Source organism: Euprymna scolopes, chromosome 41, assembly GCF_053919585.1.
Source record: "Euprymna scolopes isolate OS-2025 chromosome 41, ASM5391958v1, whole genome shotgun sequence".
NCBI lineage: Eukaryota > Metazoa > Mollusca > Cephalopoda > Sepiida > Sepiolidae > Euprymna > Euprymna scolopes.
The window spans coordinates 8,235,635-8,263,134 of NC_136522.1; the positions used below are offsets into that span (position 1 = coordinate 8,235,635).

General features: G+C 33.5%; 1 protein-coding gene across 1 annotated transcript in view; it reads right to left on the minus strand.

The window, feature by feature from the left end:
- Positions 1 to 4,439: 4,439 nt before the first annotated feature.
- LOC145266330 (uncharacterized) overlaps positions 4,440 to 27,500 on the minus strand; it is a 766,230-nt gene continuing 743,169 nt past the window's right edge. Inside the window, exons 20-21 of the mRNA XM_080121918.1 lie at positions 7,711 to 7,836; positions 4,440 to 6,563 (exon numbers count right to left, since the gene is read on the minus strand). Coding sequence (XP_079978044.1) covers positions 4,552 to 6,563; positions 7,711 to 7,836 — 2,138 coding nt within the window. The 3' untranslated portion in view covers positions 4,440 to 4,551. The remainder of the gene's footprint in view (positions 6,564 to 7,710; positions 7,837 to 27,500) is intronic.

Below are 27,500 nucleotides of genomic sequence, written 5' to 3' on the forward strand. Positions count from 1 at the left end.
TCAAAAATTATATTAAATTTAATCGTGAAAAACTTTAAACATTTGAAAATTATATTAACTTTAATCGTGAAAAGCGTTAAACCATTAAAAATTATATTAACTTTAATCGTGAAAAACTTTAAATAGTTGAAAATTATATTAACTTTAATCGTGAAAAGCGTTAAACCATTAAAAATTATATTAACTTTAATCGTGCAAAAATTTAAATCATGAAAGTTATATTAACTTCAATAGTGTAAAACTTTAAATACTTAAAGCAAATACTTTATATAAACATATAAAAAACATCATGATGACTGTATGAGACTTGCAGATTGTGCTACGGTCGCCGGAAAAATATTTAAAAAATTTTTTTACAGGAATGGAAATTAATTAGGAAACGACATCGCAACTGTTTAAAATTACAGCAGAAGTGTGTCATCAATTCGAAATACATCGTGAATGATTGGAAAACACGAAACATTTGCAAAATGTACTTCCTAAGGAATCTCCGGCAAACCGAAAGTCCTCTCCAAAAGGAAAATAAATCAGCTTATTCCAAACAAAAAACAGAAATAAAATTGAGGGGAACAAAAAAAAAAAAATTAAAAACATTTTGTAATAAAAAAGTTTTTTTCGTATTAAAAAAAACAAACAAACAAATAAACAAACAAAAACAAAACAAAGCAAAAAAAACCCCCAAAACAAAGCAAAAAAACAGAAAAACCAAAAAACAAAACAAAGCAAAAAAAAAAAAAACAGTAAGATTTCTAACAAAACAAGAAAAAATATCGAAAAAACAAAATTTTTTCATTATTTTACAAAAAAACAAAAACAAAACAAAAAGTATTTATTCACCGTCAGTTGATTTAAAAAAAAGTTAATTCCAGTTTTCTTCATCGAAATCATTATGCGATATATATTTTCTATCTATTTTTTCTAACGTTTTATTTTTTGATCAACGCTCAATATATTACGGCTGTTTACATAATCTGCCGAGATATGCTGGAGCAACATCAATGGAATAACAGGCCGTTATCTGCATTATTACACAAATATCACTCAAGTTTTTCTCTTTATATATATATATATATATTTTTTTTTTATTACATTTTCACCCCAAACAAGGCAAATTGCCACTTTGGTGTAGGGGGCTACTATCAGGGGCAACAACTACTGGGGTACTATGTAGGGATTTGGGCAGCAAGGTGTCGGTTCACGTTACACTTGAACTTCTGCACGTCAGTACTGTTGGGGAAGCAGGGACCTGGAATGGAATTCCAGAGTCTTGCGGTTCTGGGGAAGAAACTATTGGAGTAAAAAGATCTTTTACATCTAGGGACCTCTACAGTGTGGGGGTGGGATCTAGTAGCCTGTCGGGTTTGTCGAGGGTGCTCGCGTCGTGGGGGCACAAGTGATTGCAGTTCATCAGAGCATTCACCACTAAAATACTTGTAGAACAGGCAGAGGGATGCAACATTTCGTCGATGGGACAGAGGCTGAAGCTTAGATGCCAGTTCAGGGCCTATCAGATTTGCGACTCTCTTTTGAACCTTGTCAAGGAGCGAGAGACTAGTAGCAGATGCACCAGCCCAGATGTGGCAGCAATACTCCATACATGGGCGAATGGTGGCCTTATAGAGGTACAGGATACTTTCGGGTGTTAGTATATATATATATATATATATATATATATATATATATATATATATATATATATATATATATATATATATATATACATATATATATATATATAATTTTCTAACTTCCAAATATTAAGTTTTCTCAGTTGGTCATTTATTTTATTACTTTTTAAATGGTATCCATTACAATATTTTTTCGTATTGCAACTAACAAGTCTGTAAAATTATGTTATTGCTGCATATTTAGTCACGTACTCATCAGATGTTTACTTTAAAAACATAAATTCGTGCAACTTACATGGTTCATGGAACCGACACACGGTTCTATCCCATTTACGAAGATTATTTTTCTTTTTTAAAAACTTATATTAATTATTTTAGTTTTTTTTGTATTATTATTTTTATTTTCATTTCATTTAAAGTATTTTATCTGTTTTTTTTTTAAATTTTTATTTTACCATTGTTCAAGTTCTATTTTTTTAGTTAGATGAATTATGGTTTTCAACTTAAATTGATTTTAGTAAGTGATTTGGCTGTTGCTAGTCTCAATACGATTCAATATTAAACTATGTATGCTCTGGAACACAATAAAAAGGAGTTCGTTGAGCTTAGACTTTTTTCAAAATTTATACAAAAAATAAATTTTTCATTATAAAAAAAATCAAGGAAAGATTCTTAATTAATTACGCTTAATCTTAATAATACATACACATACATAGAAATATAAATATACATAATACATCCATATACATATATATATATGCATATATATATATGTATATCTTATCATTTTTCGTTAATTCGTTAATTTTCTTTACTTGTGATCATAATAAATCGATAAAGTTAAAAATAATACCGTCGTCGTCGTCATAATCATCATCATCATCATCATCAGCATTATTATCACTATGTTTATGTTTCATTTCATTTCATTGTGGTAAAATTTTTTATCATGATTTTATATATATATATATATATATATATATATATATATATATATATATAGTAAGTTATAAAATATATAGGGCAATTTAGCTACACAGAATATTCCGTGTTTCATCCACTTTAGGATTCTTCAGGCTTATGCGCCTGAAGAATCCTAAAGTGGAGGAAACGCGGAATATTCAGTGTTGCTTAATCGCCATATACATTTTATAACTTACTAATTGCTCTACCTACGTATTGAGCACTTTTGAAGTAAATACTTAAAGCTTACGCATAAATCTATACTTTCGTATATTAATTTTATGTGAGTAAATTAAGTATATATATATATATATATATATATATATATATATATATATATATATATATATATTGTTTTAACAAAAACCAAGACTTCAAACAATGGGTTGATAGCAACAAATAGTGTATTTCATCGTTAGTTACAATTGTTTCAAGACTATTCGGACAAATTCAAACATTATGTCGTTTGAAAATTTTCACAAGAACAGCCTTTCTTCAGACTTATTGAATAAAAAACACTTTAACAATAAAACATTATGGAAACCAATTCTGTTCTTGTGAAAATTTTAAAACGACATATTCCTTGATGTTGGTTTACATTATATTTACACTTCTGCATATCAGTACAGTCAGGTAAGCAGGTAACAGGAGGGGAATTCCAAAGTGTAGCTGTTCGTGGGAAGAAACTATTGGAATTGAAAGTTTTCTGGCATTTAGGGATATCAACAGTAAAGGGGTGAGATTTTGTTGTTAAGCAGGTTTGTCGGGGATATGTATGTCAGGGGTGCACAAGTGCAACGAATTCATCAGAATAAATTCCATTAAAATATTTGTAAAACAGGCAGAGAGATGCAACACTGCGGCGATGGGACAGGGGTTGGAGCTTAGTAGAAAAAGTGGGACCTATTAGATTTTTTAGAACCTATCCAAAAGGGAGAGGCTAGTGTTAGATACACCAGCCTAGATGTGATAACAATACTCAGTGCATGGGCGAATGGTGACCTAGTAGAGGTACGGGATACTCTCATGTTATTTCCCTATTGAATTGACAAGTCTCTCTCTCTCTATCTCTCTCTCTCTCTCTCTAGAGAGAGAGAGAGAGAGAGAGCGAGAAAGCGAGAGATTTATATATATATATATATATATATATATATTATATAGTAAGTTATAAAAAAGTCAAGTATATATATATATATATATATATATATATATATATATATAGAGAGAGAGAGAGAGAGAGAGAGTGAGAGAGCGAGAAAGCGAGAGATTTATATATATATATAGTAAGTTATAAAAAGTCAAGTATATATATATATATATATATATATATATATAGAGAGAGAGAGAGAGAGAGAGAGAGAGGGAGAGAGGGAGTGAGAGAGAGAGAGTGTGTGTGAGAGAGCGAGAAAGTGAGAGATTTATATATATATATAGTAAGTTATAAAAAGTATATATATATATATATAGAAAGAGAGAGAGAGAGAGAGAGAGTTGTGTGTGTGAGAGCGAGAGATTTATATATATATATATATATATATATATATATATATATATATATATACTAGGTTATAAAATATATACATGGCAATTAAGCTACACAGAATATTCCGCGTTTATTCCACGTGAGAATTCGTCAGGCTTTTTATAACTTACTACCTAGCTCTACCTATGTATTGAGCACTGTTGAAGTAAATACTGAAAATTATATTTTCGTATATTAATTTATGTGATAAAATGAAGGAGTCATGTATATATATATATATATATATATATATATATATATATATATATATATATATATGACTCCTATATGCTATATACCGATATATATGTATATATATATATATATATATATATATATATATGTGTGTGTGTGTGTGTGTGTGTGTGCTTGTAAGAATTGATATTTTTTTACTTCTGTAATAAATTGATATTTTATTATATGCAAACAGATGAAAGTTCAGTGTTTTGTGGTTTGGCGAGTTGACCTGGAAGAGTATGAATTGTCGTGTGAGGACGGAATTCTTCTGGTCACCTTTGAGGGAACGGTTAAACTCGAAGGGGAGAGCCGAGAGCACTTGTCGGCTTTTACCGTTTCGGCGCTGCGATAGGGTCGTAACGACTGCATCGTGTTTGTGTCGTTTTGCACATCGCGATCCGGTGCAGTCCCCTTCAAGGTCGACATGCTGAGAGAGCGTTGTTTACAGTGACCTCTGTATCTTGGCGAGGCCTGCAAAGAATTGGACGGCGTTTTGAGATCTTCCGTTTCACAGTTCTGGAAATCGTGCCGAACGTTCCTGTCTTCGTGTTCGATTTCATCGTCGTTTTCGACCCTTTCGTTGTCCTGCGTTGCGTCAGAGCTGTCGTCCACGCCTCGGTCGGGGTTCAGTTTTTTTGAAAACGAAACCATAGCGATGGGTGGTTCTATCGATGTATCACCGTTGTTGTTGTCCAGGTAAGAAACATCCGCAGTAGTCGATAAAAGGCTATAGCCATCTTGGCGTTGATTAAAAGATGGGAGTAATGCTCTACGCAGCATAACCGGACTCCCAGTGGTGGAAGTGGTTACGACATCACCGTGCTCAATATCGCTGTCGTCTGCGTGAGTTATTTTCACTCTCGGGATCATATTGTCTTGTTTCTCTTCTTCAGGTACGATAGAGAGCCCCGATTTACTCTTTAGACGCTGGTGTGCCGGAGCCCACTTCGGGGAATATACCGTATGATGACAAGATTGAGGGCAACCCCTGCGAGGATTAAGCTTATAATTGTCGTTATTAATCCCGCGTTTCTGATTCTTAATGTCCCGGATGTTTGTTGTGAAACGCACTTGACATCCACCATTATTCGGTCCGCCGGAAATATAGACGCTGGCAGCGCCCCCATTACTTCCGCCACTTCCGTTGCTACCATTGCGAAAGGTCAAATATTGAGACTCGATGCCCGAATCGGAAACTGAAACACACCCGCCATTACTGCTGTTACTATTGTTGTTGCCGTTGCAACTGCCGGAACTCGCTGCACCATTAACCCCAATCGCTACCCCTGCGCAGGCACTTCCGGTACAGATTCCAGACGGAAGACAATCATCACGGCTAGTACTTGGAATCTCAGAGGAGACGTGTAAAATCTCCAGGGGTATCATTACTGTTCCGGGTTCGTCTGGGTGAGAGCAAGGTTGCTGGAAAAGGTGAACCCGGTTTAGTAGACGTTCGTCTTCTGTTGAGCAGGAAGCTGAACTGCAACTTCCACTACCGGCAGTTTCCGGTGTTTCTTTGTAGCAACAGACCATTCCATCATCGGAATCTACTTTTCGAGCGGCAAGCCCACCATGAGACCCAACTATCTGCTGACCGGATTGCGTTTCCCCAGAGGTTTTGATTTCCTCAGCAAACTGTATCTTTATGCATTCCTCACAGACGGGGCAGTAGCATTTCTTGGTCAGATTCTCGTAGTTGTTGTCCTTGGCGATGTTAATGCTACATTTGCTACTCACGGGATGGTCACTATCTGGACGCTTATCGACCCAGAAGAGCTTCAGTAATGATGCTAGACGGCCGGATCCCCATGAGGGTTGCTGGTGCCGCGTACCGTGCCGGCCGTAACCTTGATTGATGGTCGATTCCTCAAGCCGGCGACAGAAATTGGCGCAGTCTCTCTTGAACTGCTTCGTGAAAATGGCGTACAAGAAAGGGTTGGCGCAGCTGTTGAGGGGCAAGACGAAAATTGTAAAGAATTTTGCTTCTTCAAGGGAGATGAGTTCCTTGCCGAACATAGCTGTCAGGGACAGGATAGTGATCGGCATCCAACAAAGAAAGTCTGTAAAGATGAGTAGCGACATTCGCTTGGCGACGCGGACATCCGGGGAGTTCCATGCCTGCGAGTCCCGGATGTCGCAGTACATCTTCAGGTAGCAGGACATGATTACCAAGAAGGAGGTGGCATTGAACGTCATGATGAAACAGACATAAACTGTAAAAGAAACAAAAACGTAGTTCTTTAATATATTTTAAAAAAAAACAGCATGAATACAATAATTGCAATCAATAACAAAACCACAAATATAATTTAGAAATAGATTCACATTCATAGTATTTTTGTAACACTGTCAATCTTCCATTTCAAAAAAACGAAATTATTGCTGTAGGTAGCTTTGGTAGCGTATTCGCATTTTATTTCGCTGCTTACGTTTCTACTTATATATAAAAGGCATTTTGTTTGTGAGTATGTGTGTTAAAAATGTTATAGCTATATTTCTAAGATTTTGTATTTAGGTTGAAATTAAATAAAAAAATGTCTAAATATAGCTTAAACTAATGTAACGCTGTCGCTTAGACAGAACCCATCTATGTAGTTAGTTCCAGTAGATTCAACCTTTAACCCAAATGAGTCGTCCTCTAATTACCACAATGCCAACGGGTTCCGACTCCATTAGATGCTTAATGCTGCAATATTTTAAGTTATAAAGGACTCCAGCATTATTTTCCCATATTTTCCAACCAATAAAATATGCCCAAATTAGCATTATACATATAATGTCCTAGGACTCAAATTTCTGGTCCCTCCTCGCTAATCCTTCACGAAAAACACCCGTCTAGCTCAATCCACTGTCAAAAATTTCCCCCACTCTTTATCTGTGCCTAAATCAAAACGTAGATTCCATGTACAAAGCTTCTTTCTTAGAAGTGCACGCCTGTGGAACTCTGTTCCGTCTGCCTGCTTCCCACCTGACTACAACTTGGATGTCTTCAAGTCCAACGTTAACAAATTCCTAATGAACCGCCCTCTGAAGTAAACACTTCAGTAAATCTCCACACTAACGTACTGTACTTGCAATAACCCTTATTCCTGAGTGGCTTCCGGGCCTTGATAAGTGGTGACCACCGTGTAAAAAAAAAAAAAAAAAGAAAGATAGCTTTAGTTTTGCTGATTTGGAATAAATTTTGTTTGGGTTTTTAATTGCTTGGCTGTATATATGATAAAATAAAACGTAATACCGTGGAGACAAAATGTATGTAAAAGGCAAAAAGAAAAACAAATTAAACACAGAAAGAAATAACATAAGCGAGAGATTTATCGGTTTCATTCCGATAAACGTTTTTTTTTTTTGAAAACTTACCGAGTGAGAGCATGTCTCCAGTTTCGAAAGGTAAACATATAGCGAATTTTTGATAATTGGAAATACCAAAGAGCGGCATCGCTGCGAGGGCGATAGTGAAGATCCACCCAGCCAACATTATGTACCCTGCAAATAAAAATAAAAAACAAAAAAAAATACATTATGTACCTTGCAAATAAAAATAAAAAAAAACAAAAAGTACATTATGTACCCTGCAAATAAAAATAAAAAACAAAAAAAAATACATTATGTACCTTGCAAATAAAAATTAAAAAAACAAAAAATACATTATGTACCTTGCAAATAAAAATTAAAAAAAAACAAAAAGTACATTATGTACCCTGCAAATAAAAATAAAAAACAAAAAAGAATACATTATGTACCTTGCAAATAAAAACTAAAAAAAACAAAAAATACATTATGTACCCTGCAAATAAAAATAAAAAACAAAAAAGAATACATTATGTACCTTGCAAATAAAAATAAAAAAAACAAAAAATACATTATGTACCCTGCAAATAAAAATAAAAAACAAAAAAGAATACATTATGTACCTTGCAAATAAAAATAAAAAAAACCAAAAAATACATTATGTACCCTGCAAATAAAAATAAAAAACAAAAAAGAATACATTATGTACCTTGCAAATAAAAACTAAAAAAAAACAAAAAATACATTATGTACCCTGCAAATAAAATAAAAACAAAAAAGAATACATTATGTACCTTGCAAATAAAAACTAAAAAAAACAAAAAATACATTATGTACCCTGCAAATAAAAATAAAAAACAAAAAAGAATACATTATGTACCTTGCAAATAAAAACTAAAAAAAACAAATATACATTATGTACCCTGCAAATAAAATAAAAACAAACAAAAAAAGAATACATTATGGACCCTGTAATTAAAAATAAAATACAAAAATACAAAAATATATTATGTACCGTGCAAAAATAGCACAAAAAATACATATTTAAATAATGCTTTCGCCCAATCCTTTCTGTTTAAAAAACGGCGACAACCACTAGACAAAACTCTACTTCATCTCATATATTCACCATAGAATGAGTTGACATTTTCTTTATAAATAATACAATAATTAGAGCTAGGACAACAGCATATCATTTTTATCATTTTGACTCTCGAGTATGTATCCGTTGATATCTTACGTGCTTTTATATAGAGTGATGTGGTTCTCGCTTGATTAACTGTGCCTTACTGTGTCGGATATATACTCGAGAGTCAAAACGACGGAAAGAATATGCTCTTGTCATAGCCCTAATAATAATACTAAACAATAACGCCATTGCACAGTTGTTATTTTTTCACGATTAAAAGCATGTAAAATGTGCAGATAGTTTCTCAAATGTAAAAACACAATTGGGGGGGGGTCTATAGGTTTTAGTTTTTCTGGGAGCATAAAATCAATAAATATTTGTTAATGCATCATTAATACCAGAAGATTTTGCTTTTAAACAAAATCAAATAAGAAAGACGATTAAAAGAATCGTTTTTGGCATCGGAAAATCGGCACAAATTCTACCGATTCCGATACCCCCTAAAGTTCCGATATTTCCAATTCCTTTTCTGATTAACCACCCCAACAGTAGTAGATATAGAACAGTTGAGGTAGCAAGGTCAGTTTTTTGTTTTTTTACAAGGTGGTCACTACTTATCAAGGCCCGGAAGCCACTCAGGGATAAGGGTTATTGCAAGTACAGTACGTTAGTGTGGAGATTTAAAGTGTCTACTTAAGGGGGCGGTTCATCAGGAATTTGTTTACGTTGGACTTGATGACATCCCAGTTGTAGTCAGGAGGGAAGCAGGCAGACGGAACAGAATTCCATAGACGTGCAGTTCTAAGAAAGAAGCTTTGTTCATGGAATCTACGTTTTATTTTAGGCATAGATTTTTGTAAAAGATTGGCGAGGGGGGGACAGAGATTGGAGTTCAGACGAGCACCTGCCATCGAAATAACGATAAAACAAAGATAGGCTTGCAACGTCTCTTCTGTGAGAGAGAGGTTGCAGGGAAGAGAAAAGGGCGTCCCCCACTAAGCCACGAAGTCTATTTTGTACTCTGTCAAGGCAGGATAGGCTGTTTTTAGCAGTTCCTGCCCAGATATGGCAGCAGTATTCCATTGAAGTTCTCGCTGATACGTACACCTTCCGCATCAATAAGCAATTACTTAGAACCTGGAGTTCTGATTGTAAGATGTTGAACTTATTGCAAATGCAACTGGGCTCGGTCATTTACTTCCTGTTCTAATCACTTCCATTACGCACAGTAATCTTCGACATTTAACAATTGCTGATGCGTTAATGCCACAATTAGTACAGTTAGTTGCATTAACAAGTCAGGTAAGCACCTTAGACTATTATTCATGAGATTTTAATTAGAAATCTTGTTATTTTTACGGGAACGTAAATTCGGACTACTATTCTCATCTTGGCTATTATTTTCACAATATTTCGTCTGATATAACCTCCGATTAAACCCGGCTCATAGAATTAATAATATTTTTTTTACAAAGGAATCACCACTTATCAAGGCACAGAGGGCACTCGAGGATAAGAGTTAAAGCCTGGTCAAAAGTACAATATCATAGTAATCGTTAGAAGTGTAAATTTGGTGAATTAGATTACTTAAGGGGAACGGCTCATCAAGAACTTGTTTACATTAGACTTGAAGATGTGTGTGTTCTTACTCATAAATATTCGTAGATATATGTGTTGGTGGTGTGTGTATTAAACATATATGTTCGTTATGATAGATCCATTTGATTAATTTGATTTGATAAGACTTTATAACTAATTAGTCTACACGTTAGCCCTTAAACGGTAAGATGAAAAATGTTCCAAATAAAAAAATAATTTTGAGATTATATTGTCTTTTACTGTCGTGAAAAACATTTTTTTTAAGTGATAAGCGAAAAAGTAAAACTCAGGAAGACCCTAGAGCACTAGTACAAACACTAATTAAAATTAAGGAGACCCTACTAAAAGCACTAATAAACCAAGTTTCTACCCCCCCTCCTTGAATAGAAAACATTTTTAAAGCAAGGGCTGAAAAACAAAATCGCCAGAATCTACAGGAGCGCTACTAAAAGCAATAAGTATTGTTATAAATATGATTATATTTATGTATCGTATATTTATATTAAAACCAGATTCTTTTTGAAACTCAACGGGGTTAAATTACATTATTTGTAAGGAAAACGCGTTAAAATAAGTTAAAATAAAAATATTGTTGACCTTGCGCATGCAGCGGCTTTTAACAGCGACCTTAAAAATGCCATGAAATAGGTAAGCAGACGAATTTTTTTGGAACCAGAAATTAGAAACGGGATGGAGGATTAAAACGCCCAAGCAAGCAAGAAAGCTGATCTGAATGATCACACACACACACACACACACACACACACACACACACACACACACGTATATATATACACACACCTATATATATATATATATATATATATATATATATATATATATATATATATATGAGCTGTGAAACAGCGAAACAGTACTGTGTGTGGATGACTATATATACAGTGATGATCATATTTATTGGCACGGTAAAATAAAAGTTAAATTTTGTCTGATAAATTCTAAAAAAGGTATTAAATTAAAGAAAATAACAAAGTATATTATGTATTTTTAACTGGCCTTTCCGATGCAGCAATCGGATTTTAGAAAAAATAAATAACAAAGGAACAACAAACATAATTGCAAAAAACCCTTGTTCAAAATTATTGGCACGGCTTTGTTTTTCTTTTAGTATCAGTATAATATCAATCAATTTCCGGTTTACGTGCTTTCTGAACTTTTTTATAGCCATATTATGCTTGTTTAACGCTAATTCAGTGAATAATTTTTTTCAGATAATTTTTAGATAGCGATTTATTTAAACTATTATAAGTGACTAAATTATAATTTTCAATCGCCATGATTAAAACTAAGGAACACAGCGAAGACGTCAGGAAGCTTGTTGTAGCATGCCATACCAATGGGGAGGGCTATGATAAGATTTCAAAGAAGCTAAACCTTCCCAAATCCACTGTTAGAGCCATAATAAACAAGTTCAAATCGCAAGGCCACGTTATGAGTTTAGAGGGTAGAGGGAGAAAAAGGATTCTTTCCCCAAGAGATGAACGGAAAATTGTTCGACAAGTAAAACAAAACCCAAGGATCTCTGTTGGGGAGATTGTTGATGAACAGAGCACCTCTGGAGTGAATGTATCTCGACATACAGTTGGTAGAGTTTTGAAGAGAGCTGGTTTAAAAGCATGTCGTCCGAGAAAGACTCCCTTATTGAAGCCTATGCACCTGAAAGCAAGGCTAGCCTTTGCAAAACGTCATATTGATAAAGATGTTGCATTCTGGAAACGTGTTCTATGGACTGACGAAACGAAAATAGAGTTATTTGGCCATAATAAAGTGTCTTATATTTACAGAAAATCTGGCGAAGCTTTCCTGCCTAAGAACACCATACCCACAGTGAAGCACGGTGGAGGCAGTTTGATGTTTTGGGGATCCTTTGCTGCCTCTGGACCAGGGCGACTTGTTAAGGTCACAGGTAGCATAAAAAAGGAAGATTATGTTAAAATATTGGATGAAAACCTGAAAGACTCTGCTAAAGAGCTCTCACTTGGTCGTCGTTGGTGGTTCATGCAAGATAATGACCCAAAGCATTCGGCTAAACTGACTAAGAAATGGCTTGAGGACAATCATATTAATGTTTTGGAGTGGCCATCACAAAGCCCAGACCTTAATCCAATTGAAAATTTATGGAGAACATTAAAATTGAGGGTAATGCAAAGGAAGCCTAAGAATCTTATTCAATTGGAGGATTATTGTCAGGAAGAGTGGGCTAAAATTACTACTGAAGAGTGCAACAACTTGGTTGTAAACTATGAAAAGCGACTGAGGAAGGTAATCAAGGCCAAAGGCTATACAATTGATTATTAAATAAATCGTGCCAATAATTTTGAACAAGGGTTTTTTTGCAATTATGTTTGTTGTTCCTTTGTTATTCATTTTTTCTAAAATCCGATTGCTGCATCGGAAAGGCCAGTTAAAAATACATAATATACTTTGTTATTTTCTTTAATTTAATACCTTTTTTAGAATTTATTAGACAAAATTTAACTTTTATTTTACCGTGCCAATAAATATGATCATCACTGTATATATATATATATATATATATATATATATATATATATATATATATATATATATATATATATATATATATACCACAGAATCGCTAATAAAGATCTAAACAATATTTTTATTAGCGATTTTGTGGTATTTAATTGTTACGCTCGCCTGAGCGTTTTTTTTTTTACCTGCCTTTTGTTTATATTACGTCAGGCTAGCGAATTACCACGAGAATTAAACGCGGAATATTCTGCGTAGCTTAATTCGTAACTCACTAATTAGCTGTACCTATGTAGCGAGCACTGTAGAAGTAAGTATATTAGTTGTGATGAAATGCAGTGATCAGTACTAATATATATATATATATATATATATATATATATATATATATATATATATATATATATATATATATATATTAGCATGGGTGCCCGGCGTTGCCCGAGTGTTTGGAGGTGTATGTTGAGCAAAAAAAAAACAAAACAAAAAAAGACGGTCAATTATTTTAACTTTCACCCCTATTATGACCCCTTAACATTTATTGTTTTGGGCTCAAATCAAGTTATTTCGTTGGTATAAAATCGTTGAACATTGACCCCTTAATCGCCAAATTTCTGGCCGAAAACCGGTCACATCGATTTTTCCAAATCTCAGTACCTGTATATTAAATTTCGAGTCTATAGACTTAAAATGGACAGAGTTGTTGCGCAGGGAAATGTACACACACAGACACACAGACAGACACACAGATAGATAGACTAATAGATTAAACAAAAATATATACGCATACATAATATATATGGAAACAATTTTTGTTTACTGTAAAGATTTTACGCAAATATTATGTAAGTATAAATCATGTAGAATATCTACATGAATATAATTACACGTAATAGTTAACTTTTGATGATCATCCCATAAGAAAACTGAAAAAAACTAATAGGGAAGTAATTAAAATGAATTTTTAAAAGAATATGCAAATTAGCTAGATCTTTTGCTAGTGAATGCAATTCCACAGGCCATATATAAGAAAATTGTATTTTCTTTTTAAATAAATAGAAAAGAGGGGTTTAATATGAATACCAATGCACACAAAAGAAAAACGGATTTATAGGAGTATAGAAGATATATATATATATATATATATATATATATATGTGGTAACTTCCTTCAGTTTTGACAGACTATGAATACCCACTATAAGGATGCATACGCGTGAAATTGTTGTGGCAAGTGTTTCACCATGTCCAACCACTCTTCTCTTGAATCGGCGTTGTTAAATACCAGTGGTATTGCCCGAGAGCGAATGATAATAAACGAATTTAACACTCCCATATTTTTCTCTCATCGAAATCGATGAAATCGCCCATTTTTCAATCAAATCGATTGATCGCCTATTGTAGTTGGGGATTCATCTCGGTGCACCTGGAGGAAGTTTCATATGCCTCTCTGCAGTGACTAAGACCACAATATATTGTAGTCTACATTGTACTGTGGAGAACCTGCTGTTGATTTTATAAAAATAATTTTTATATATAATAGCTTAATCATGACAGACCAAAAACAATACTACATAAAACTTAATCATGACAGACCAAAAACAATACTACATAAAACTTAATCATGACAGACAAAAAAACAATACTACATAAAACTTAATCATGACAGACAAAAAGCAATACTACATAAAACTTAATCATGACAGACCAAAAACAATACTACATAAAACTTAATCATGACAGACAAAAAACAATACTACATTAAACCTTATCATGGCAGACCAAAAACAATACTACATAACACTTTATCATGACAGACAAAAAACAATACTACATTAAACCTTATCATGGCAGACCAAAAACAATATTACATAAAACTTAATCATGACATACCAAAAACAATACTACAAAAAACTTAACGATGACAGACCAATACATTGCTATATACAACGTAATCATGGTAGAAAAATACTAGTTTACACTTAATCATGATAGAAAAATAATACTTAACACTTAAGCATGACAGACAAAATGCGTGTTACTTAAAACTTAATCATGGCAAACAAAACAAACAACAACAATAAAAGCTTTAATAATACGGTATATGTCTTCAAACAACAAAACTATATTTTAGCTTTTTCTCTTTCGTTGCTTAAGGCTGACAAGAGGATATATCCGCCATTTTGTAATATAATTTGCCATTTCTTCGTCATCAAAAACTGCTTATCTTTTACTTGGAGAAAAGCAATAGTCGCGTTTTGGAGACGTTTTTTCCCCGCCTTGTGTATTAATTTATTCCGTGTAATGCGTTCTTTGAATTTCTTCTGACAACTGCAAGATCGGATGTGAGTTACGATATCAAAACATGATTAACGAACTGCAAAACACTCTAAATAGATCAACAAGTTTTTCTAAGCTGCGACACTGCAGTATTGCGAGTAGTCTTGTCCGTCTGCCTTTCTGTGACGCTACGGTTCGACACATTTCCTGTTTCTGAAATTTTTTTAGATGAAGATTGTTCGTATCATTTGGATTCTTAAGACTGCTGTTTTCATCTAATCATGTTTCAGTTTTTATTACCTTTGGCCTTCTTCAGATGTAGATGTGGAACGCTGTTATATTTCTGTGGAACGTCATCCCCATCTTCCTAGTTGTTGTTCGGGCCCGAGGCGCAGTAAATATAGGCGTTAAATCTCTCTTCGGTCCAGCATCGTCTGAAGATAGTGATTTCAACCCTACCAAAAGCAGGCCAGAAGATTAGTTGGCCAAAACGTGATAAGACAGCAACTATGGAAGGCAGTAATTACTGAAGCTAAAGTTGTAACTTTCAACATTCCTATCCTGTGGCTATTAACAACCATCTCAAGAAGGCCAGAAGAATAGTTAGCCGACGTAATAAAAAAGGATGACAGTCCGCAAATAAATAAATAAATAAATAAATAAATATGCAAATTACCCGTCTCAAAGGATTCAAATAAAAATAATCAATACTATTAATAAAATTCTAAATGTTTATTTATTTATGTGTGTGTATATACAAATAAAACTTTCGAACGGATGCCCCGAATTGCAAAATTATTTTTTCCCTGAAAGGCGTAAGTTCCTAAATTGTCCTTATCTATATATGGTTCGTAACGAACAACACCGAGTCACACAAAAAGCCCGAAATAAGGGTTTGGGGGCACTTTCGTGCAATTGTCGAAAAGTTACCTGCCCATGTCAACGGATTTTAGCACAGTCTGTATACAGTCGCGGTAACATCTCTCGGCATACGGACAGAACTTGTGGCGCAATGGATAACGCGTCTGACTATGGGTCAGAAGATTCCAGGTTCGAATCCTTGCAAGTTTGTAATAATTTTAACCATCATTCTATCCAACGTTTACTCATTATCCTTACCTTTAGTAAGGGTATTTTTGTTTTTTTCAGTGATTTTGTTTTGTGCATATGGGAATTTCCCATACTCCGAGTTCACAGCGTAAGCGTTGATGGTAAGACGATGTTGAGTGTACTTGATGATGAGTGTACTCGATTTTTGTTTGACTCGGCGTTGTGTTGGCCAACATGGCGGAGCCGCCAGTATATAATATAATCTTTCTGTCGAACTCTATTATCTTTTTGTAAACGCTATTATTTTTCGATTTATGCTATGTGAATGTTAAAATGAATGACAAAAGAAAATAGTTGTATCATTTGGATTATTCAGACCACTGTTCTTATTGTGAGTGTTATTTTCACGTTTCGGTTGATGTAACCGTCGACCTTCTTCGTGTGTATCTTTCTGTCAAACGTTATAATCTTTCCGTCGAACGTTATTATGTTTCTGGCGAACGCTATGATCTTTCTGTACAACTCTATAATATTTTTATCAAACTCTATAATCTTTCTACCGAACTATATAACCTTATTGTCGAACTCTATAACCTCAGTGTCGAACACTATAACCTTTCTGTCGAACTCTATAACCTTTCTGTCGAACTCTATAATCTTTCTGTCGAACTCTATAACCTTTCTGTTGAACTCTATAATCTTTCTGTCGAACTCTATAATCTTTCTGTCAAACTCTATAACATGTCTGTCGAACTCTATAACCTCAGTGTCGAACTTTATAACCTTTCTGTCGAACTCTATAACCTTTCTGTCGAACTCTATAATCTTTCTGTCGAACTCTATAACCTTTCTGTCGAACTCTATAACCTTTCTGTCGAACTCTATAACCTTTCTGTCGAACTCTATAATCTTTCTGTCGAACTCTATAACCTCAGTGTCGAACTCTATAACCTTTCTGTCGAACTCTATAACCTTTCTGTTGAAATCTATAATCTTTCTATCGAACTCTATAACCTTTCTGTCAAACTCTATAACCTTTCTGTCGAACTTTATAATCTTTCTGTCGAACTCTAAAACCTCAGTGTCGAACTCTATAACCTTTCTGTAAAACTCTATAACCTTTCTGTTGAACTCTATAATCTTTCTGTCGAACTCTATAACCTTTCTGTTGAACTCTATAACCTTTCTGTCGAACTCTATAATCTTTCTGTCGAACTCTATAACCTTTCTGTCGAACTCTATAACCCTTCTATCAAACACTATAACATTTCTGTCAAACTCTATAACCTTTATATCGAACTCTATAGTCTTTCTGTCGAACTCTATATTTTTTGTAGAACTCTATAATCCTTATGCCGAACCCTATAACATTTCTGTCGAACTCAATAACCTTTCCATCGAACTCTATAACATCCTGTTGAACTCTATAGCCTTTCTGTCGAACTCTCTAATCTTTCTACTGAACTCTATGACCCTTCTGTCGAAGGATATATTTCTGTCGAACTCTATAACCTTTATATCGAACTCTATAATCTTTTTGTCGAATTCTAACCTTTCTATAACCCTTCTATCGAACTTTATAACCTTTCTATCAGACTCTATAACCTTTCTGTCGAACTCCACCACCTTTCTGTTGAATTCTATAATCTTTATGTACTTTTAAAATTCAAAATCGCATTTGTGATTATCTGTCAGACTTAAGTATAAAACTGCATTTCTGTTCGTCTGTCACGGTTAGGTTAGGAATAGCATTTTTGATAGTTTGTTAGACTTCGGTTCTAAACTTCATTTCAGTTCTGCATGTCGCCTGCAATTTAAAACATTATTTTTCTTTGAAATAGCATTTTCGTTTGTCTGTCGTGATTTCGATTGAAACTACATTTTCTTTTGTCTGTGACGCTTCAGTTTTAAATAAGATTTTAGTCTGTTCATATAAATTTCAAGTAACTTTGAGTGTTTGGCATACCAATCCTTTTCAGCTTTTATAATGCCGAATCTAGTAATTAAAAAAAAATTATGTTTCAAATTCTTTATAACTTCAAATATTTATTTATGGTGTTTGGTTTGGTCTGGTTACTTTGTAGAAAACATTTCTTTTTTGTTTTAAATTTTGAAGAACATGATTGAGTTTTACAAAGAGAAAGAAAAAACAATAAAATAGATTTTTGGTGCATTTTAGGTCAGGAAGCGACAGTATTTTTAGACAGCCTAACCAAGTAAGTACGTTATTATATTGTCAATAACACGGCACAACGAAAAACAAATGAAAATGGTCTGGTCAGAATCAAACTTGGATTTGTTAATTTAAATAATATATATGCCAACGTGTCTGTGTGTGTACATTTTCCAACGCAATAACTCTGTCAATTTTAAGTCTACAGACTCGAAATTCGATAAATAGGATACTGAGATTTGGTTAAATCTTTGTAATCTATTTTCGGTCAGAAATTTGGCTGTTAAAGGGTCAAAGTTCAACGATTTGACCTTTGAGAACTCTACCAAACTCCTCCGTCAATTTTGAAACAAGAAACCTATATCTAAAATTTCACGTGTTTAGACACGTAAAATTTAGATATACGTTTCTTGGACATGGATCTAACTTAATAAATTGATTGGAGCCCAAAACAATAAATGTTAAGGGGTCATACTAGGGGTCAAAGTTTAAAATAATTGACCGCTTTTTTTTTTGCTCAACATAAACCTCCAAACACCCGGGCAACGCCGGACTGAAATGCTAGTTTTAAATAAAACTGACAAGATAACTTTATATGCTAAATCCATCTTATTATTTATTATTAATCATCCATATATTAATACTGTAGCACCTTTAATGTACGTAGTACGTATGTCACGGTTTTCAGACTATAAATTATTCGATCCTATTTATTAAAAAAATTAATAGAAGGTAATAATAACATACTACGAACATTAAATTATTAGTATATAGATAAGACGATTTAATGTCTGTAGTTTGTTATTACCTTCTCTCCTCCTTTTTAATAAATAAGATCTCCCGATCAGCAAACACGCAATGTAAATAATAAAATAAATAAATACAATGGTGTCGCTTTCAGGCTGTATATGAAACTAAAATATACCTTCTTGGTTTCCTGGCTAGGCTCGAAGGGAAGTATCTGTTCTGTCTAAATATGGTATAATGATATCGAGAGGTTTCCGTTCGCACCGGGCGTCCATACAATGGATATATTTCAAAGACTCCTATAAGGATATAAGAAATGAACTGTAATAACCAGATATATTCTGACACTACATTAACCAGATTAGTTAGATAAATACTTTTTACAGTTTTCACGCTGAATGTCCACAGAATACCCAACAGCAATACATTAAATATAAAAGTTGCCGCTGTGGAATTTCCACAGGCCCTACTAGTTAATATTATTACGTGTATATATTTTTGGGTTTTTTTTTACGTTCTTATCAAATTTTCTCATTGCTGATATCCAGGTTATACTTTTATTGGTCTTAAACTTTCTAATCCGTTATTTCGTAATTTAATTTTCGCTAACTTCACTTCCCAAACACTTAATACTGCGTTATGTTACTCTAATGGCAACGTTTGAGGAAGTTTCCTATATTTTGTGAAATAATTTTCATTAATTCATTTTGACAACTGAATGATCAAGTCTTAGTTGCGATAGCAAAAAGATAATTAGCATTGATAACCCGAACTGTATATATCTTTTTCAGATGAGATATCTAACTGACGGATATATATATAGGTGAAACCTAATATGCTTTTATATTCAGATTCAATAAGTACAAACTTATATAAAGCCAAAATAATTCTACTACCAAATAGCTGGACATTTTTATTAAACATAACAATTTTTATGGATGGAGATTGTCTAACCTACGTAAAACAAAACAACCAAACCAAACACCATGAATAAATAATAGAAGATAAAAAAATTGAAGCATGAAATATTTATTACCTTCACCTTCACCGAGGTGCGCGACTTGACACAAAAAAACAGTCTCTTAATCACCTGCTAACGCACGCGTCACTGTAACGTCCAATGACAACAACCACAACCTTCTCACTCGACCTGCCTTTTATACCACTATCTCAATCCCTCCTCTTGCGCATGCGCCTGCAGATTCCTGACAACCTCGAGACTTCCGCTTATAAAAACCCAAGTTTTGTTGTCGCGCATGCCTACACAAGGCACAAACACGTGGGCGTTTGTTTTGTTGGTAAGTACTACAATGTTGTCCTCAAATTATTGGATTTTGACATTAAATAGCTTGAAACGGGTTGATATGACGTAAAACAAAACCAAATACGGCATAATAACGTTGACGCACCGGTTCCTATCAGATCACCGAATTTAAGCAACGTTGAGCTTTGTGAGTTCTAAAATGGGTGACCATATGGGAATTCCAGGTGGTGTGTGTAGGAGGATGTTGACATTTCCATGCAAGAGTTGCAAAAACCTAACGTCGTCATCTCCCCTGACAGGAGTATACAATGCGACAGGGATCCCTTGTGAATTTCGTACTCCCATGGAACTTCCTCCTCCGAAGCTGGTTAAACCCTAATAGGGTTAGTGTCATTTCACACGCACGCACGCACACAGACACACAGACACACACACACAGACACACACACACACACACACACACACACACACACACACACACACACACACTCACAAACCAAACCATCAAACTGACTCTCTCTTCCCTTCATCCTGTCCATCCCTATCTCTCCTTATCTCTCTCTCTCTGCCTCTCTTACAATTTCTCTTTCTCTCTTCTCTCCCTCCTCTTATCTTTATACCGCCTCCTCACCTCTTTTCCTCTTTCTTCATCTCCCTCAACATCTTTATTAACACTCGCTTTTTCTATCTCGCTCTTACCATCTTTCTCCGTCTCCTTTTCCTCACCTTTCTCTTTCTCTTCCTCCTCCTCCTCCTCCTCTTTTCCGAGTCTCTTTCTTCATCTCTTTTCCTTTAATCGTTCTATCCCCTCCTTATCAAAATCCCTTTCTCTCCTCTATCTTTCTCTTGATTTCTTAATCCGTGTCCCTCTCTCTCTCTCTTTCTTTCCCCTTTCTTCCCCTATCTATATTTCTTTCTTGCCTCCCTCTTTTTTCTCTTTTTCATCCTCCCTCCTTACTCTCTCTCTCTCTCGTTTGTCTCCGTCTCTTTTTCTCTCTGTCTCTTTTTTCTTTCTTTCTTTCTTCTTCTATCTCTTCTACATCCTTTCTATTTCTTCCTCTTCTTACTCTCCCCTTCCTGTCTTTTTATCTTTTTCCTTTTCCCCTATCCTCGTTCTCCTTTTTTCCCTGCCCCCCCCTCTCTCTCTCTCTCTCTTCGTACACCGTGACAACAGACAATATTATTACTGCAAGATATATGACACGTTTTCGCTACAAATCTACATATTTTGATTTGTATGGTTTTTCCTCTTGCAACAAAACTGAAGAATTCCCTTTTGGCAATTCCAATTCTCACAGAATCTTGGATTTCGTTATGAGGGGAAATTATATTTGCTGAGAATAACTCTTATACTCACACCTCCCCCCAGCTCTTCAATTTCGTTTGTGTTGAAAACGTTGACATAATCAGTAAGAAAATGATTCCGTTTACACAGGCGTGCGTTTGGATGAAGTTAAGAATAAAATCGTATACGCTTGGCCGATTCAGTCGAAATATAATTTCCACTGAAAGGCAACAAGGGAAGAAGGCCCTACATGAAAACGTGGACAATTATCGTGTTTATATACTTGTCTTGGCAGGTAGATGAGCTTATCAAGTCTCTCCCGTATATATATATATATATATATATATATATATATATATATATTGAAAATAATTACGTATATAAATGAATACGTTTGAAAGCTGAAAACAACGCATTTTTTAAATATATAAACAAATTTATTTGCTTATATCAGATATATTTCGATGCTATATATATACATATACACACACACACACAAACATACACACTCACACACACACGCACACACACGCACACACACATATATATATCGTTAAAACCAATGAGAATCCTCCGACCTCATTATAAAAATATCGGAGTATCTCCTTATCTTGAGTTGAGCATATTGGGAAGTGATACACGATATACCATTGGCTTATTAAGCGATGCATTTTGTATGGACAAATCGAGCTTTATGTCAAAACATCGTTAATTCACTGCCCGCACAACAGCTGCCGATTGGCATAATGGTTCAAAGCCTTGACTGTCGTACGGTAGGTCGGGTTTCGCTCCTGGCTTGAAGTTATTTCCTGTCTAGCCGCACTGGTGAGTTGTGATACAGCGAAAAAGTACTGTATATGGATGAATGTAATTATATATATATATATATATATATATATATATATATATATATATATATATATATTTATATATATATAATTACATAGAAAATGTGAGCATGAAAAGTAGTATGGTTAAGATTTAGCTCAGAAAAAATAAAAGGACTAGTTGTTAAAACTGGAAAAGAAAAGAACAAGATATTCTAGTAAAAAATACAATAAATTTATAACTTAAAATATCGCAGCATTGAGAATTAAAAAAAATTCAATTTAACATTATATATAAATTCTATAAAAAAAAACATTTATCCTGCAATATTTGAAGTTATAAATTTATTATATTTTTACTAGAATATCTGGTATTTTTTTTTTCCAGTTTTAACAATAAGTCCTTTTATTTTTCTAAGCTTAATCTTAACCGTATTACTTTTCATGCTCGCATTTTTTTTTTAAATGTAATCCATTATTTTTCCAGGCTTTGCTTTGAAATAATAATTTTTTGTGTTCAATATCATACGCATTGGTAACAATCTATAAAAAAATTATTACCAACTTCTTCAATTGACTAAATAAAAATTAAATAAATGACGTAATATATTAAATAAAAAGAAAGAAGAGAAAAAAGGCAAACAGAATTAACGGGCGGCGTCTTAAGCAAAATATTATCACTTTTGTTAACTCTCTCTATGTCACGCAAATAAGATGGCATGCGAGCGACATTTCCTATATGATTTATGAAGGTGTTGACGACGAAAAAGTTGCTATGGTAACCAGCAGCCAATCAGAAGAAGTGGTCCCTAAAACGTCAATGTTGAAAAAGTTGCTATGGTAACCAACAGCCAATCAGAAGAAACCGTCTCTCACGTTCCTTAATAATTCTGAGGACTTTTGATCTAATGAACGAAAACTGACTTTTGTTTTAATGAATGAAAATTGGCTTTTGTTTTAATGAATGAAAATTGAAAATTTTTATTCCAACATATAGCTGAGAAGGTGACCTATGAATTGTAAAAATTGTTTGAAATTTAACCGCAAAATAAGTAACAGTTCTAAATTAGTAGAAGTAACACATATTTCAAACACGGAAGTATGTTAATGATATATATATATATATATATATATATATATATATATATATATATATATATATATATATGAGTGATGGGACGATTCCAATATTTTTATCGATTCCGATACAATTACCAATTCCGATTTCTTTATAAATATAAAAGGGTTATTTTGTCTCGATTACCGTAAAAACACATGCTGAAAGTACATATATTTTATCAAACGCAAAAAAAAAAACCCACACGTGTAAGGGGGTGATCAATAGAGTTTAGTTTTATAGAAAGTTGAAATCAATAAATATTATTGTATTATTGAAACCAGCAGTGAAAAAATTTTGTTTTAAACAAAATAAAAAAAAATAATTGAAGGAATTTTTTTTTTTTTTTTTTTTTTTTTTTTTTTGCCAATGGAAAAATGGGAAATCTTTCAAATTCTGATATCCCAAGAGTTCCAATATTTTCCGATTCTGGATTCCGATTAATCGTCGCAACAGTAATATATATATATATATATATATATATATATGATTAGTTTTTTTTTGGAAAAAGAATTCCAGCAGAGTGCTCAATTAAAAGGAAAATCCAAATTTTAAGAGCGTATTTATATTTTGTGTACAGAAAGTTGTTAGTTGAGACAGATCATTTGTACCGTCGGTTTCAAGCCCGATAATAAGGCCCGTTTAAGGTATCCTTATCAAGCTCTCTTTAGCCAATATTCGTCTATCTTATAACCGGAAGTGTGAAGTATATATACCTCGCAAATTTTAAACTTTAAACGTATTTTTGGAAATCTTTAAATGTAATTCGATATAATTAAACGAATTTTAAGTTTTTAACCGATACCAATACAATTTTAAAGATTTATACATAAGGAAAGAGATTTTAAAATTAATTTGGGTTCAAATTAAAATCGATTTATATAAAGAAAAATTTTTTTCGAAATTAGATCTTAAATTTAAATAATTCAAAGTTTAAAATTGGGTATTACATTATCCGATAAAAAAAAAAAAAGGGGGGGATTAAACAAAACGAAATTTAAACGTGAATTCGCGAGGTATATATACGTCACACTTCCGGTTATAAGATAGACGAATATTGGCTGAAGAGAGCTTGATAAGGATACCTTAAAGGGCCTTATTATCGGGCTTGAAACCGACGGTACCAATGATCTGTCTCAACTAACAACTTTCTGTACACAATATATATATATATATATATATATATATATATATATATATATATATATATATCATAATAAAATCGTATTCCTGTTTGTCTGTTCGTTAGTTCGTAATGAATATGTACAAAAGGTGCCCCGTTTCACAAATTAATTTTAATACTATAACCTAGCTTATATATACTTGTATTCCTGCATGATCTATCTATCTATCTATCTATCTATCTATCTGTGTGTGTGTGTGTTTGTGTGTGTGTGTGTGTGTGTGCGTGTGTGTGTAATACATGCTTCGTTGAACAGCAGGAATAATTCCTATTTGTTGATCTTGCAATCCATTTTTTTTTTTTATGCGGGATAATGTTTGAACGTTCTGTTCGAGTGCAAAAAGAAATTTGCCCTAGTCACGAATGTTTTCAACTTCCCCGAGTCGTTTTCAGACGAGTGATGAATTAAAAAACGCTTTTGGTGAATATATATATATATATATATATATATATATATATATATATATATATATATATATATATATATATTATGTTATATATTTATATATATATATATAATTGAAAGGAAATCTACATACAATGAGTTACCTCATTTGCATGTTAAATTTAAATTGCATATCAAATCTATTGTAATAATAAACTTCATGCTATTCATTATAGAAATATTATTTAAAGTGTATTGATTTATTTTTTATTTATCAATTTACTTGCAGTCATTTAAAACCGGAAGTAGGCTTATTTATTGAAGCTATTTAAGAATTATTACGCCTTTAAGCTATAAGAGTTACTTCAGGTTTAATTTTCATAGATAAAGGTGGATGTGTTTCATTCGTCCCTAAATCCAACATGTGGCTTAAGTTTGGTAACAAATTTGCATATTCGGTATACTTTAAATAGGAGGTGACTAATCTCTCAGTCTGACAATATGTTTTGATCGGGCAACGTCAGTCTTATACTCTCTGTCTGTCTGTCTGTCTGTCTGTCTGTCTCTCTCTCTCTCTATATATATATATATACACATACATATATATACATATATATACATATATATATGCATATATATACATATATAGAGAAATACATACATATATATACTGTTAATCTATTGTTGATTTTATAAAATTATCCCTATATATATATATATATATATATATATATATATATATATATATATATATATAAAATGAACTCATTTTCCCCTCTGATTTTGACCTTAATGGGATTAAAAACCAAGACATTTCATGCAAATGTAATATGCACAAACTGAGTTGTGTTATAGGCCTATTACCTATTCACTTCCTCGATAATCGTAGATTCCTATATTCTATCTAATGAACGTTCACGGCAAAACCCGGTTAAGATCAATGGAAGTGGTAAAATCTTTTCTGTCTAATAAATTCCTCCTTTCCCGCCACCACTTAACACCGTTGCAGGATCGTCCACAAGAGACAGTTACGGTCTGGGTTTTCCTTACTTCGTAATTGCTTAAAAAAACTGGAATGGAATTTTATTTCTACTGGCTGAAACGCACTATGGAGTTAACCGAATCGAAGGGTTATTTATGCCATTTTTTTTTTTCGCTTTTCGCTGTGTTTTTTTTTGTTTTTGTTTTTCCGAACACGCCCATCATTTTTTTCCGATTTCTTTTTTAAAGAAGTTTTACGTTTGTTTGCTGTTTTTTCCCCGATTTTTTAAAAGAAGTTTAACATTGCTTTTTATTTTTATTTTGATATTTAAACATGGTTATTCTTTACTTTACCCCCCCCCCACCTTACACACACACCTCCCAAAAAACCGGGCAACGCTGGGTATCCCCGCTAGTTTTATATAAAACGGCTTGAATTAAAGTTTAAAATGCAAAAATCAAATATCACGCTTCAATTGTACTCTAAACAGATGCACTCATTTCGAACTCTCCCCTGTGATATCAAAGCACCTACTGTTGATTTTATATGACAGGCCTTTCTGCTTGTGTGGTGATAATAGCTTGAATTTAAGTTGAAAATAAAAAAGTCAAATATCATTGTTCAATTATGTTTTAAACAAAAAAATATTCATTTCGAACGCGTTCCTGTCATATCAAAGAATCTACTGTTGATTTTATATGTCGGGCCTTTCGGCTTGTGTGGTAATAGGACTTCTCAAATGCACATGTGATGTTAGGCTGTATAAGGTGTTAACTTTGGTAAAATATCCTATTCCTTCTTTCATCAGATTATTTCGATTATCGATACTTATCGAAAGCATCCCGCTACAAAACCAGCCAGGCAGATAAAGTACCTTTTTTACATAAAGGTTACCACTTATCAAGGCCCAAAGGCCACTCGAGGATAAGGGTTATTTAGTGTACAATTATTAATGGGATAATTGTAGCAATCGTTAGTAGTTGGAATTTGGTAAATTGGATTATTTAAGGGGACGGTTCATCAAGAATTTGTTTACGTTGGACTTGAAGACAACCAAATTGTAGTCAGCTGGAAAACAGACAAACGGAAGAGAGTTCCACAGACGTGCAGTTCTAAGAAAGAAACTTTGTTCATGGAACCTACGTTTCGGTTTAGGCACAGATAAAGAGGGGGGAGGGAAATTATTGACAGTGGTTTCAGCTAGACGGGTGTTTTTCGTGAAAGTTTCGCGAGGGGGGGGACCTTAGATTGGCGCTTAGATGAGCACTTGCCATGAAAATAACGATAAAGCAGAGACAGGCTCGCAACGCCTCTTCTATGGGGGA